General features: G+C 35.4%; 1 protein-coding gene across 4 annotated transcripts in view; it reads right to left on the bottom strand.

The window, feature by feature from the left end:
• The window catches only part of gabrb3 (gamma-aminobutyric acid type A receptor subunit beta3), a 113,842-nt gene that overhangs the window by 63,595 nt on the left and 34,835 nt on the right, over positions 1 to 15,412 (bottom strand). For 2 of the 4 annotated variants that reach the window (XM_088598165.1, XM_088598175.1), the window contains exons 3-4: positions 10,838 to 10,929; positions 10,648 to 10,715 (exon numbers count right to left, since the gene is read on the bottom strand). In XM_088598165.1, the coding sequence (XP_088454291.1) occupies positions 10,648 to 10,715; positions 10,838 to 10,929 (160 nt within the window). Of the gene's footprint in view, positions 1 to 10,647; positions 10,716 to 10,837; positions 10,930 to 11,017; positions 11,745 to 15,412 lie in introns of those variants that run through there. The other 2 variants (XM_088598183.1, XM_088598191.1) reach the window with 2 other exon arrangements.

Below are 15,412 nucleotides of genomic sequence, written 5' to 3' on the forward strand. Positions count from 1 at the left end.
ACTGGTCACTTTACAATGCTCTTAATCTAGTGTACTCTTAGTCTATATCGGCGATGTTCTTAGTGGATACAGTTTTAAAATAGTTTAGGAACAAATATCAATTGTTGGAAAATTATTCTTAGTTCCTTTTTAAAACTAAAATAAAAAAATAACATGGCATTTACTTTAGGCAAAACAAATGTAGCAAACTGCCAAAAAGAACAGGACGACACTCATAAAGCAGATGCAGTTCAGAACTAAAGGGATTCCTAGGAATTATTTTCTTTTAGTGTAGCAAAGAAATCTAACAAGAACTTGTATGCATGGTGCAACAAATATGAGAAGCCCGTTACACAGTAGGTCCCCAAAAATATGGAGATAATTAATTTTGAAAGAGATCTGAATAATACGCAAGGACTTGCTGTGCAGCTCTTCAGAGGTTTGTGATCCAAAGGCACTGTTAAAAAGAGACTGGGTTAGCCAGACTTAATTATACCGCCTGACAGGTTTAAGTGCACTGTGTTGGAATAAGGCTTCCTTGCAGACTGTTTATTGTGTATGAATTTGCAAATTCTCTTTTCCAGACGGCACAATCACATAAGAATTTGTAGCTGTCAACAAGCTTATTCCAGCCTCCCATGCGGGTATTTTGAAGGATGAAAAGGGAATGATGTGCCATAAGGCTCTACCTGGCTAAATCCAGAATATGAATTCACTCATCAACATACTAAAAGAAGAAAACATTCCACTGCTAATTAGCTGAGCGTGTCAGAAAACTTGTAGTCATGCAATCTCTATAGTATGCAGTGTACATGTGCATGTGGTTAATATACAGTACAGATGTGAAAGGTGCAGCTCTGCTCTGCCCCTGCCAGGATTTGATTGCAGTTGCTTATGGGAGCTACATGTTGCACACCCACCAGACAGTGATGAAGTAACAAACTCAGCTACAGTATGCCGGGCTTGACTTGGTTGACTAGGTTTCAAGGGGGTAATGTCACTTTCATAACATGCTTAGTGTCACTGAGCCCTGTTACCCATACAAGATTTTTACTGTATGTGCACATGATTCTAAAATATACTGTATGTCAGAAACAGTGCAGTCATACACATCCACTATCTATAGTTACTACATTTTCTGTTTTACCAGCTGTAATAGGGCAGTGGTGCTTATGAAAGCAGCTTGTACAAATGTGTACACTTAATCCACGTGTACCACTTTGCCCCGATCTCTCTAATAATCCCTCTCAAATTGTTTATCCTAATTAACACTATACAGTATATTCCTGTCTAGACACCCCAACCATCCAAACAGCCCTCACAACATTTTACTGTTTTTGACCACTTTAAGAACTGTGCAACAATATTTTTTCACGAAGTAGACAAAATCTGTTTTGTACAAAAAACAGGCAGAAATTCTACAGCAGTTAATAAATCCCTAGTTGAACATTTCTATAAACCCTGCCTTAAATTAAAACTATAAACATACAGTATCAAACAAACAGGTCAAACGAATCATACCTGGACTCTTACATGAAACCAGTGAATTAATATAAACATATTATTTCTGTGGTAGAGAGTATTTAATAAAAGACAAATTTTCTCTGCACTATTTAAAAACCATTCTGTGTTTGCATGTAAAATAAATTCTAAAAATATCATGCAGTAGTTCAAGATTTGGTTCTGATGTCACAATTTTTCTAAAAAAGGAAACAGATTTGTAGCCCTGCAACAGATTAAATTAATTTTAATGCTGTTTTCTCTGTTATATAAAAAGCTTCTTGCCGGCATAATGCTCCTTTCTAATGAGCTACCATCTTCTTGTAAATTCCACAAGCTTGTTTCTCTGCCTGAAGCCTTTTGAATGTGCTGGCTGTAACCATGACAGCGGGCTATTTGAACAAGACAAAATTATAATTTATTATAGCAAATCGGACAGTAGTTACATTGGAAAAAGGGGGTTTGATTTACTATACACAACGTTAATTCCACAGATGTAACAAGTAGAGATATGCAAGCTTAAAGAATTGTGAGATTTTGAAGAATGTTGAAAGCCTGTGTCACCTATAAAAGCAATTCTGGAAAATGACAGGAATCCATCTTTATGCCCTACCCTTAAAGAAGGTTCCGATTTTTGATACAGAAAAACTGTCGATTACCTTGAAAGAAGTCATTTTATGGCAGTTTTACAAACAACAAAAGGAAAAAAGACACAGTCACGGCAGGCTCTGTCTTGGAACAAACTACAGTATATCAAGCTAACCATTTTTTTTTGCAGTGTGTACACCAGACTACCTACAGCTGAGCCAGCACTGAACGGAGCACCAGTGCATTCTCAGTGATAATACTGCAAGCCTCGCAAACCACAGGATTCACTGCAGGGACAGCAAGCCGAAGAAACCTTATCCCACCAGCCCCCTGTGGCAAAAGGCTAATTGCACACTTACTGTATGGCATCCCAATTACAGAGCCAAGAATCCATTCAACAGCATCTGAACTACAGGGCTTGGCATTCCAAACAATTGTTTGTGTTTCTGTTTAGAATAACTACTGTCTCTACTATCTCTAAATCTGGAATGGATAATTCTAGGTCATGGGGCTGCGTGGATTTCTGAATTTTAATTGACCTTTATTTCATAATAGAATTATTTGATAAATATTTTAAATCACCTGGTTTTTAGGTCTTAATTAGTTCCTGCTTGAAAATGCCTGTTAAATGTGAAGGATTCTATGCTTCTGACACTGGACATACTGTATCTTAAATGCAGCTTCAGAAAAAACATTGCTTGTCAGGAAGTAAGTACAGTAAGGAAAATAATTACAATTCCATACAGCTAAAAACACACCTTTCAGAGGGAATCATTTTTTTATAGAATAATTTAACAACATAGAATTTGTATAAATTAAAAATGAACTTCGTATTTCTGAAAAGACAGCAGAATGCATTGGACTGGGAAGCAATGACTTCATACTCATGAGCTTACAATTATAATGGTAATATAAAAATGCTTGTAAGTTCAGACTACAGTCATTTCAAATGTACTTGTGATTTTTCTACACTCAAAAGCTACACTTTACAACACCACACAGAACAAATTAAATTCAATTTTTGTGTTAAAAAACACAATGCTAAAATTATTTAACAGCTCTGTTTTTATGAATATCATGGTGTCTTAATTGAGTATTTCAGAAATATTGTTGTAAAATGACATTTTTCTGTTTAGTGCTTTCTGGAAGGAAAAAAATCTGAACTACAAATGCCAGAGTTTGTCACTTTTTCAACAAATGTCACTTTTTTTTCTTCAGCACTTTTTTTCTTATACAGTGTAGTTCATCTCCCAGTGCATGAATCTAAAGTTTACAAAAGTGAATTTATTTACTATAGTATCACCCACCTTTTTTATTTGGCATGAACACCAAGACCAACATGAACAAATCTCTCCAAAGGTACTATCAATGGAAGCTTAGTAAAAATGGCCATTATTAAGGAAAGCTGACTTTTCGTCAAACTTAGATGATTGAAAATAAATTATTTTTGTAAAACAATGCTAAAGAATTATAGAATTAATACTTTATTAAGTAAGTATTAAGTATATTATTAATTAATATTAATACTATGATGCAAGTAAATGCACCAGTATGGGACTACATGCCTGCCTAAACAATTTAAACTTTTAATGACTCTTGTGTTGTCATATTCTATAGAGATTTCTAATATGCCCCTTTCAGAAATGTTTATTGAAAATATGTTTCAATTTTTGAAACAAATAATTTTTGAAAAGTTTACGGTTAGATTGTTGTACATGGAAAATTGTACCTAATGCTTTTGGCCTTGATCTTGAACATCCTTTTGGCTTCTCTTATTTGTAGCATGGTGAACTATAAATATAGTTCACAATATAAATTCACATTCACATTCACAATTTCCATTCTACAGGTGCATATACTGTAGCTCCAGAATACACAGCTGTTTATTTTTAACACTTGTACAGCTCTTTATTCATATTCCTACAGTATCTACCTTTGTCCTTGCTTTTGTAAAATGTAATATTGACTTGAACAAATCAAACTTTTAAATTTTACTTAAGTTCTCTTTTCCTACCAAATAACGTCAAGAGACAGTGGTAATTGCATTGCCTTGTAGTAATAAGACTCAGGGACAACATTGAGTTAATACTGTACTGTACTTCAATCCCTCCATTACTGTATATAACCGCTTTGTTCAATACAGCGATGTTGCTTGCCTATCCCCAGCAAGACAGGACACTGGCCAATAGCACGGCACACACAGACACAAGCATGCACACACTCACACCAGGGCAATTTTCACAGAAGCCAATTAACCTACCAATATGTCTTTAACCTGTGGGAGGAGACTGGAGCACCAACTCCAGTCCAACACACTCACATAAACATTGGCAGAAATCCACACAGATAGCAACCAAGGAATTTAACCCAGGGCACCAGTACTGCAAGACAGCAGTGCTAACCACAGTACCACTATGCCACTGCAAGTTAATACTTATTGGATCCCAATATCAGCCATGTAAAAGTGGTGAGCTCAGTGTTATTGTTGACAGTGGTGACACTGACACTGTTGACTGTGACAGTTCCAATGAAAACCTTGACTGAGGTTACAGACCTTGGTTTTATTTTTAACCCTATGTTGTCATTCAAAGCCCATGTTAGAGATGTCACAAGGATATATTTTTTCCATTTATTTCATTTACATTATATAGTATCACCAGGGTCAAGGCCTTGTTTTATCGGATCAGCTTACAGTATGTATTAACTAAAATGATTCTATCTCAGTATATGATTCTCATCAAGTGTATGTTACACTGGATCCCTGTGAATATTAGAGTGTATTTTAAAATGACATAAAGAACAAGGTACTGAATGGTCTAGCCCTAGATTACCTTAAGGACTAACTGCCTGAGTACAGAACAACACTTACATTATTATACTGTATGAGATATATTTTTATTATACTTAAGACCAGGCTCCAGATAAAGGGCACTAAAGACAGCACTATGTCTGTGGAACATAATGACAAAATCCTTTACTCTTCGAAAGTTGAGTAAAAGACTTCCTTACTTTTCGTATTAGAGCTTTATTGTTTATTTTTAATTATGATATTTGTCTAAAAGTATTTACTTAAACATATAACTACATTTGAAAGCTCTCATAAATCAAATTGATTCTTGTTTTTATTATCAGAAGTTGTATTTTTAGTAGTTGTACAACATCTAATACTTCCTAACCCCAAAAAAAAGATTATGGAAAAGTTGCAATAGTAAAATAAAAATTATATAATACAGTAACTAAGGAGCAACACCTGTCAAGATCAGGTCATTAAATTATACACCAACAAAATTCAAGTATTATTTCCACAACACACCAACAATATTCCTGTACCTCAACAATATTCCACTGTACAGTATACTGTATATGGTAAACTAGTGGAATATTTTTTCTAAATTTTAGGATATTATATTATATCACATCACAACAAAAGCCAACAAAAAAGCCATGCTTAACAAATATTGCTATACACTCCAACTGTTTTACTCAAATTATATTATTTATCAGAAATACAAAACATACAATAGGCTGAGAATATACTGTAACGTTATCTGATACTAACTCCAAGGTCATTAAATCTTCTCTCATCATGTACAGTGTATACTGTAGGAACCTGTACGGTATGTGATTTTGTTGACATTGGATTCCAGGAGAAAAATAAAATACCAGAGGCTTCAGCTTTGAACTATATCATGTAATTGTTCACTGCTAACCCTCACCTTTCTACCAAAAACAAATTTTTATCTACTGTATATTCATCTTGGATACAACAAACAGACACCTAATTCATGCTCCTACACAGAGACCCTTCAAGCAAATGGCTATACCATATCATAAATGCAGAGTCAATTGTTATATTTTATCAGAAAACATGGACAAACTAAATTTATATTTATCTTTTTAAATAATATTTTGTTAGTTGTTCAAGTTTGTGGTGATGCTATGCAATTTCCAGGAAAACAAACATAGGCTATTTAAATAATGACCAACTGAAATAATGTAACATATCCTGCATTTGTTCATCTCATTATAAACATAACAAGAGCTTCACCATATGCTACTTCATAGCATACTATTCTTTATCTATCTAATATACAGTATAGTGTGTATTACACCCCCTTAAGATTTTAAGTATTTAGACATACAGTATTTGACATTTACCTAGTCCTCACCGCAATAATAGTAGTTAAAACCAGATACATAGATAGATAGATAAAACTAACCTGATTTGATAAAAAAAAAAATTCTACTTTGTCATTATTAAAAAAACATTAGCCAGTATTCAATATATTTTTGGGAAGAAGTAGGTGTACCCTCGGATGTGCAACAAAACATGTGTAAATGTTTGCTGATCATCAGAAAGTGATTTCCACCTGTTCGTAAGATCAGAATATTTGTCAGTTTGGTACTAAGCACTTACAGTAGGTTTGTGGTAACACATCATGCTCAGATCAAATGAACTCTGTGGCAGTGTTAGAGAAGGAACTGTTTCTGCTTATCAATCAAAGCCATTTCAGAACAATATGAAGTCCATCATTCCACACTAAGAAAAATATTCTACAATCTACCCAGTTGTGGCCATCTTACCAAATTCTCTCCAAGAGCTTACCATATGATGCTTCTAGATGCCTCAGAGACCCCCAAGGGTATGCAGGGATGTACAGGCCTCTCTCTCTATGTTAAATGTCAGAGTTCATTAGTTCACCTTCAGGAAAAGACTGAAAAATAATGGCTTTAATGGATGGGTACCCAGGAGGTAACCCCTGCTCTCCAAGAAGAACATTGCTGCATGGCTTAAGTTTGCAAAATACCACTTGATTTAAAAACAAGACTTCTGGAAGAATATGCTCTGGACAGATGAATCAGAAGTGAAGTGTTTAGCTATAATGGAATATGTCATGTTTTGTGACAGCCAAACACTGCCTTTGACCAGAAGAAGCACATACCAACCATCAAGCACAGTGATGGAAGTTGATGGTCTGGGGCTGCAATGCTGTTTAAGACCCAGAGACCTGGCTACAGTATCATCGAGTTTACCATGCATTCCAAACTATACTTTACCAAGGTATACTAAGGAAATTGAGACACCATCTGGCTAACAGCTAAAGATGAACCAAAAGTTTATCCAAATGGTTATGATCCAAAACATAAGTAAATCTACCACCGAATGGTTGAAACAGAAGAAATTCAAGATTTTGGAATGGCCAAGTCAAAGTCCAAAACCGAACCCCAAAGAGATGCTGTGGAGGGACCTAAAAAGAGCTGTGCAAACAAGGAAAACCTCATAAATCATAGAGTTGAAGCAGTTCTATAAGGAAGAGTTGGCCATTATACCTCATTAATCCCAGAATTAATCCCAGGAGATGTGAGAGGCTGATCAACTCTTACAGGAAATGTTTAATGTAAGTTATTGTTTCACAGCACAAGGTGCACTTACTTTTTAACACAAAGATATTGAATACTGGCTGCCCTTTTAAAAAGAACATTGACAAAATATAATTTATGTGTTATATGTCAAATCAGGCTTATTTTATCTGCTATTAGGACTTGGTGAGGAGTATGTCTAGATATGTTAAATCATAACATTCTAAGGGGGTGTACTTACTTTTCACCACACTGTATTCATGGGGTGCAGAATGTAATTTAATTCTCTGGCCAGAATTCCAAGGGATTTCTTGTTGTTTATTTGATACTTCCCTGCAGCTAACCCCCACCCTACCCACACCCCATGTTGGTGTCTTTTATCTCTATCTGTAATTCTGAAGTCATTTAGAAACTCCTTATCATATTCTTTAATATGGTAATTAGACACTGAAAATGCCTCAGTATTGCATAAATAAGGTTTCCAGTCACCCTGTAGTGCACCTCAAATTAAAATAAAACATCTCCCTTTCTGGCTGGAATAACAACAATTAATATGATAATTACAGAAGGCCACGTGCATGAAAGCAAAGCCCTTTAGCTCCACTGATCCTGTTATTATATCAGGCATAAATGTGAATTTAAATAGGCTAATTTTGTGTTAAAAAGGCACTCTTTGATTACAACATACTCAAATTAATTTTGTGGTATTTAGAGGTTTGAGGTCCAGGATAAAAGTGATTTTTTCATATCCATACAATAATACCCTGGTTGATTCATTGCATCACAATTGTATTGGACATGTACTGTACCTGTGATGTCCTGTTAGTTTATGGATTGCTCTTTGCTAAGCTCTTAGATATTTTTATTTATAACATTTTAAAGTATAACATTAATTATATTTTATTATGTTAGCAATTAACATTTGTAAACTGTGGTTTAATACATACTATATACTGTACAGTATGTATGTGTTATACAAATAATATACAAATATTTATTAACCTTACTGTATATTTACTGTAGCTAATTTATAAGCAAAGTTTTCTGCTTTACAGTGTATTGCATTGTATACACAGTATATTAAAAGCTACTGTAGCTAAAGCAATTTATTTTATTTATTGACTCTGAAATATAAAACTAATTTGTTAACACTATCTCAACTAAACTTATATTAACTTAATTGCTTTCTTTTGTAGAAAATGCGCCATGTATTTAATTTCAACATACAGTATAAAGCTCAGAATATGCAACTGTTGCTTGTCAGCACCATGGACAGCCTCGATAAATTGTACTGCAATTACCACATTTTCTAAAATGAGATCCCATTGTTTTACATAAAATAAACATTTTAAAATAAATATTACTGCATATAATTATACAGAACATAATGTAACATTCTAATACTTTCCTGAAAAAAGAAAGCTATTAACATTGAAGCTCTTTATTTTCTAAGAAATATACCTGTTTATTCTTTACTTTGCAATACAATTAAGGCCAAATTAAAAAAAAAAAACCAACATACAGTATGAGCACATACAATTTGGCAGCAATAATAAATTCCATTAATATAGTTGTTTTTCTCAGATGGAACATCAATTGTTGTCATCTTTTCTTTGCAGCCGGCTAAATTCCAATAAAACCAACACATTTAATTAAATAAAACACCCAAACAGTAAAAATAATCTTAGTTACTTAGCTACTTATCTACTTAGTTTCAGTAGCAGTTTCATATTAATAAACATTGAATAACTTTCTTGCAAATAATTCAATGCCATATTTAGCACATCAATGATATTGATTTTGCATTCACACATATCAATAACATAATATGTATATGAGTTACCACAAGAACCTTTATTTAAGAAACACAAAAACATGAAAAAAAAATAATTAGACATTCCCTGAAGTTCATGGGGGCCTTTCTAAGGCATGATTGCTAGTACAGAACATGGGAAGTCTCTGAACACAGAACGTCATGTCCCAGACACAGAGTTCACGTGACTTCACAGTTGGGCAATAGAGTACTGGAAAAATAAGGAGGCTCTTCTTGAACTACTGGATTTTCCCTCCTTGGGTGCTAGCATGATGATTACCCCATTCATGTTAAGCCAAGGCAACTGTTCTTGGACATTCTGTACATTCAAAAACCAGAAAAAGAAACTGGGGATATGAGTGCAGAAAATTAATAACACCAACAATCAGATGAAATGTCCCAAAACTTATGTGAATGTCAACACTAATCAGCAAAGCTTATTTCCATATTGGGCTTATGGCTTACAGATAAAGAAAGCCCTTCTCCACATCACACAAAGCTAGTCTTTTGTTTATGATATTTTACAGCAAAGACAGCTTGAGTTTTGTAACTAACCATTTTTTTCTAATTATTCCAGGGTTTCACTATTTCACCAACTCTCAAACACACGAATATTCATTGATCAGTCTTCAAGTTAGTTCAGAAAAGGCTGGGCTGTTTGCTAAGATGTGGGGAAAGATACGGGACATGGAAGGTCACAGCAGGATGACTGTACACTGTTAGTGTGCCAAACATCAATGTCTCTACCAAAGACCCCTTCCTTTGTCATTTGCCATTGAAAATCAAACAATATTCTCACATACTGTGGTACAACTATCTGCATTGTTAATGCAATGCAGAAATGGAAAGAATTAAGGCACCACAAATTGGTAATGGCCTGCCCAGTCATTGGCCAGAAACTCATTTTAGAACATAATAGCTGTTCTCCAGTGGTCTCTACTAAAGCATTCCTGTAAAGTCAATTATAAGACTTCCTGAAGCAGGCTCTTGTGTCGGGAATGGGCAGCCATCCCATAGACTGAGAACGCCAATGTCGCTTACACAATGTGAGACTATATTGCTGTCTTTACTTAGTACAGTACGTGGTTCCACAATAAACATGTTCTTTCAAACTTCTTGAATTTATGATGCCAAGTTTAGCAATGTCTTATTTCTACTCTTATGCATTTACTGAAGTAAACAGTTCGTAGAAGATGTTACTAAAACACCAGGACAAAGTCACTAAAACAGTTTACATCCTAATATATCTGATTAGTGCCCTTCATTTAGAACCCATCTCTCCTCACAAATCACTTCAATGTACTAATTAAGTAAAACGCAAAAATAATTTACTGGACCTTGCTTTTAAATGGACACACACAAAAGGAATAATATATATCGTATGTAGAGAGAATGTTGAAACTTACCATATTGACTTCTGATACCATGTCTATACTCGCAACGTCTATGCTCATTCCCACGGCAACCGGGGGACCTGAACAAATAGAAAAATATGTGCGTAAAATAAGCGTATGGATATATAAAAATACGAAAATATCTGAACAAGACATTTTCAAAACGTAATGAATACACTTTTTCAAAGAAGAACTGACGCACCTCCAAAGTCTGGTCGAAGGCGAATGTCATATCCTTTTAACAGTTTGTCCACAGTCTCTTTCACGAAAGACATGTTCCCTGGCTCGTTGGCGCTAGAAAGAAATAATAAAAGGTAAAATCCAGTTTTTCAAACGAGACGACTGTCCAGTTTTCACGCTTTATTGTACCCTCTATACTTACCTCTGTGCACAGCACATAACTGCTACTATCACGGGTGCTGAAAGAACACCAAATAGTCTCCTTTTCTGTAATCCCCACATTCCTCAGGATCGTTTATGTCAAGGAGTTTATCAACAAGACGTTAAAATGTTAGGTGTCAGTACAGTGTTGAGGCTGACCGGATAAGTAAAGATAAATGTATTCCCTTAGCAGGTGTTTGATAAAGAAGTCGTTGCTGGTCCATGCGATGTCTTATGTCAGTAAATATCTGTCACAATCCGTTTCTCCACGTACTCCCTCTTGGATGCTAAAGCGGTAATTAAAAAGAGCACTCGGGAAGGCAGATGCATGTTGCCTGAAACATTGCCGGCAATGGCAGAAAGATATTTTTGTGGTTCGGTCTCAGCCAGACCATGGTTCCATCTCCCCTTGAGTTTTGTCTTCTGCTGCTCAGCTACCCAGCATAAATCCCGCTCCTTTTAAAAATCCTTTTTAGAAAACCACATACATCGGTCCCAACAAGATTATGCAAACGCACTAAACATCATCTACTTGTAACACCTCCGATTTTGTGCAATTCCATGCCGCTACAGAATTTATGTCGACATTCGCGGTGTAGGTTTTTTCACTGTTGCGCTGGACAGTCATTGAATCGGGGCGATTCTAACCACGTTGCCTTGAGTTTGTGGAAATTGACATGCCAAGCATAAATGATTCACTATAAAGCAAAGTGCCCACGTGATACGCCAGTCTGAAAGCTACTCGAAGTGAGGTTGTGCTCATTGGCAGAGCTAGGACCTCATAAAGGCTCAACAGGGCTAGCAACAGTTCTGTTAAGGTGAGCCCATGCCTTACTGGGTGAAAAACGATTAAAGAAAGGGCTTTGTACACAGACTACGGATTGACAGGTTGACAGTTGCCGGTTTTAATTATTCTTAACTGAGGGCATACAGGTATGTACAGTAATACAGTATGTGACAGTGCTTTTTCAACATACTGTAAAACACGTTATTGAGCTTTATAAGATAATTATATTATATGTCAGTTGTGAATAAATTTGCGTCTTCGGTAAAAAGACTGGTAATAAGATAGTCATCATAAAATGGTTCGTGATTTACAGGAACTCCTTGAAAAGCTCTGCATTCACAGCGTCTGTGAGACGTGCTGTAATTACTCATTTCAGATGCATGTAGACAAGGCAAAGTGAAACTGTTGCTGACCGGGAAGCGTCAGGTTGCATGTAAACAGAGATTTTACGAGATGTGCTTTTATTCAATTTAACAATCACTCAGATAGGTATCGAAGTTTCTCACTGAAAGAGTTCGACAAAAAAAGCACTTACAGTACTGATCAACAACAAAACTGTGAACTCTAGCACACAGGCTTCAAAATTGCCGATGAGACGTTGCTTCTGTAATCTTGAGCAAGACACTTCCCCAGATAACTTCATTAAATTACTCTACTTTGTCGATCTCTACTCTCCAGCCGGAAATTAAAATTTGCTTTCAATTGATTTATATAGTTAGCTGAAGGGTTAAATTAAATATGTTGTACTGTATATATCCACCCTTCAAAATGATTGTATGAATTCAGAATATCAGCAGCACATACAGTAAGCAGCAACATGATGGTCAGGCTATTATACTGTTCTTCTTAACATTTGTGTGTGCAAGTCATGTTTGGTGGAAAAAAAAAACAAAGAACATTGAGGGTTTAAATACAGTAAATTGAAATTGGCCACATAATTTGTACTGTAGTGTTTATAATGACTTTTGAATAAAACACAATCTTAGGATCCAGCAATCTTTTTAAGGGATTCATCATAGAAATTAACTGACAGTAAATAAAATGAAAAAAAAAACCCTAGGGAATACTGTAGGTCACACATCTAATTCTGGGGAGGTGCAAAGAACCAATATTTCCAACGTGAAAACACCACAGGCCATTTCTTCTAAAGAGATGAAAGTGTACTGGGAATTTCTCTGTTGTGGCAAATTGTCCCTCTAAGAGATGTGATAAGATTGTGAGAGATGAAATCTATCTATCTCTTTCTTGTTGAAGTCCTCGTCCTAGCCACAGCAAACTCCGTGAATGGCACAGGCTTAAAAACTTGGAGACAAAGGTGTACACTTAAGAGAGTGTGCATTTTGGAGTGCACCCCCAGAGTTTTTTTTTTCACAAAACAAGATACTTCAATGATTTGTTTTCTTCTCATTGCAGGAGAAACGATTCAGCATTGCTGTACATTGTGATACAAACCCAAAGACAAGCATGTGTACAAACATGCACTCAACCCCATTTCTAAACTTCCCACATTCCAACCTAACACGTTCTGAAGAAGAATTAATGATATTCATTAACTTACATTAATAACTTTCTAATAACATAGACATTTTCAGTTTATAATTTAGTATTTAATAAACAGTTTTACAAATACTGTAATTAAAACTGTATATAATGTTAACGTGTTTTAGTATTAGGATATTTTAGGATATATTTTAAGCTCCATGCATGCTATAATGTTAATATACTCGAAACCTACAAGCTATGTTTGTACTATGAGATGCAAAAAAACATAGAGTACAGTGAAGGAACTTCGATAGTTTGGCTTGAAATCAATAAGATAAATGGAAGTTATTAACTGATGTTTGGAAAGGATAACAACTACAAGTCAATCACACACAGCTGTACCTAATCGCCATCAGTATGAAATTAGCTACAGTATACAGTAATGCATATTGAATTCCTTCGCATTCATATCAAGCATGTCTCCTCCACTCCACTGGAGGCTGTCCACTGCTAAACATATACAGTAGTGATTATTATATGGGGATTAACTAACTATATCCTAGGCTCAGGTTACCCAGTTTTGCAATCTGATTACCTCTTACGTTTAAGAAATGCTGTAGTGTAGGATTGGACTTCTTCTTTGAGAATGAGTAATAGTGATTACTACTGTATGTACAGTAACATACTCCATTTCTTCATTATATTTTCCAATGGTTTAATAGTGTGAAGGATGAAAACATAATTAATTCCCCTTTCAGTTTTTTTCAGTGGTAAGGGCATATTTTTTCAATAGAAATTTCTCTTATACTTCTCATTCTAGTTTAATACAGCAAAACTGTCAGTTTGTTTATTTCTGGAAATCCTTCTTGGAGAGGCAGTAGCAGGACAAAGGAATGGTAGTCAGTCAGACCGCTTCTCTTGTTATACTATATATATATATCCACCATAATATATACATCTTCTGACACTATGAAAAGGGTGTGAGGTCCACAGCTTCTAAAATAGAAGCACCTTTATTGACTTTGAGTTTTAACAGATCAAAGGAGAAAAAAAGTCCTTCACCCCCATTATCATCAATAGATGTCTTGTCAGATAGTATCAGAATTGACAGTACAGAGACGGTGCCTTGGAAGATTATTAAGACCGTTGCACTGTTATTATTTTAAAGCACTTACTGTATGACACTTAGCGATCAATACTTGCTAAATACACAACCTACAGTACTCTACATATCTGATGCATAAAGCAAAACTAAATATGTATTGTAAACACATAATACACGTGAAAGCAAAAGGGAAAGGTTTGATTCTTTACATATTTAAACTCGTTGCTGGAGCAAACCTAAATTTATTTAGATGCTCAAAATTACCTTAATGAGCCACATAATCAGTTTTATCGGCCCCTGCCTGTGTGTATTTAGAGGGGCTCTTATGAATTCAGAATAAAAACAATGGCCTCTTTGATGTTCCTTGATCAGGTAGTGAAGTTGGGAAGCAAAGACTCAACCATAAAGACTAAGGAGCTTTCATAGCAAGTCAGAGATAAGGAAATTGAAAGCACAGGAAACAGGTAAGGACATTTTCTGGAAAGTCTCTGAACAGTCTGCTCAATTTTTAAAAAGTAGAAGATGCATCATCCCATCCAGACACTGCCTAGATCAGGCTCTCCCTCTAAATTGAACAGTCAGACAAGAGGGAAACAGGTTAGGGATGCCATCATGAGGCAAATGGAAACTTTGAAAGACCTAGAGAGTTCAATGGCTGTGAAGGGAGAATACGATCATGAGCCAATATTCTGGTTATTCCACAAAACTGGTCTGTAAGGTAGAGTGGAAAACCATCTCATATCCTGTATGAAATTTGCAACAAAGCACCTGAGTGATCCTGCAAAAATGTGGTGAAACATAATGTGATCAAACAAGCAGGACAATGATGCATATTGGAGGCTAAAGGTACATTGGAAGGGCTTATAAATAAGTAAAGATGTCTTTTAGTGGCTACGTCAATGTTCTGACTTGACTCCTCAGATTGAGACCTGAAAACTTTTGTCCATAACCAATATCAAAGCATTTTTAGACAGCTTGAGTAATTCTGACTAGTAGAATAAACACAAATTACATGGCCAAGT

Source organism: Lepisosteus platostomus, chromosome 2 (assembly GCF_059453375.1).
Source record: "Lepisosteus platostomus isolate fLepPlt1 chromosome 2, fLepPlt1.hap1, whole genome shotgun sequence".
NCBI classification, from domain to species: Eukaryota; Metazoa; Chordata; class Actinopteri; order Semionotiformes; family Lepisosteidae; genus Lepisosteus; species Lepisosteus platostomus.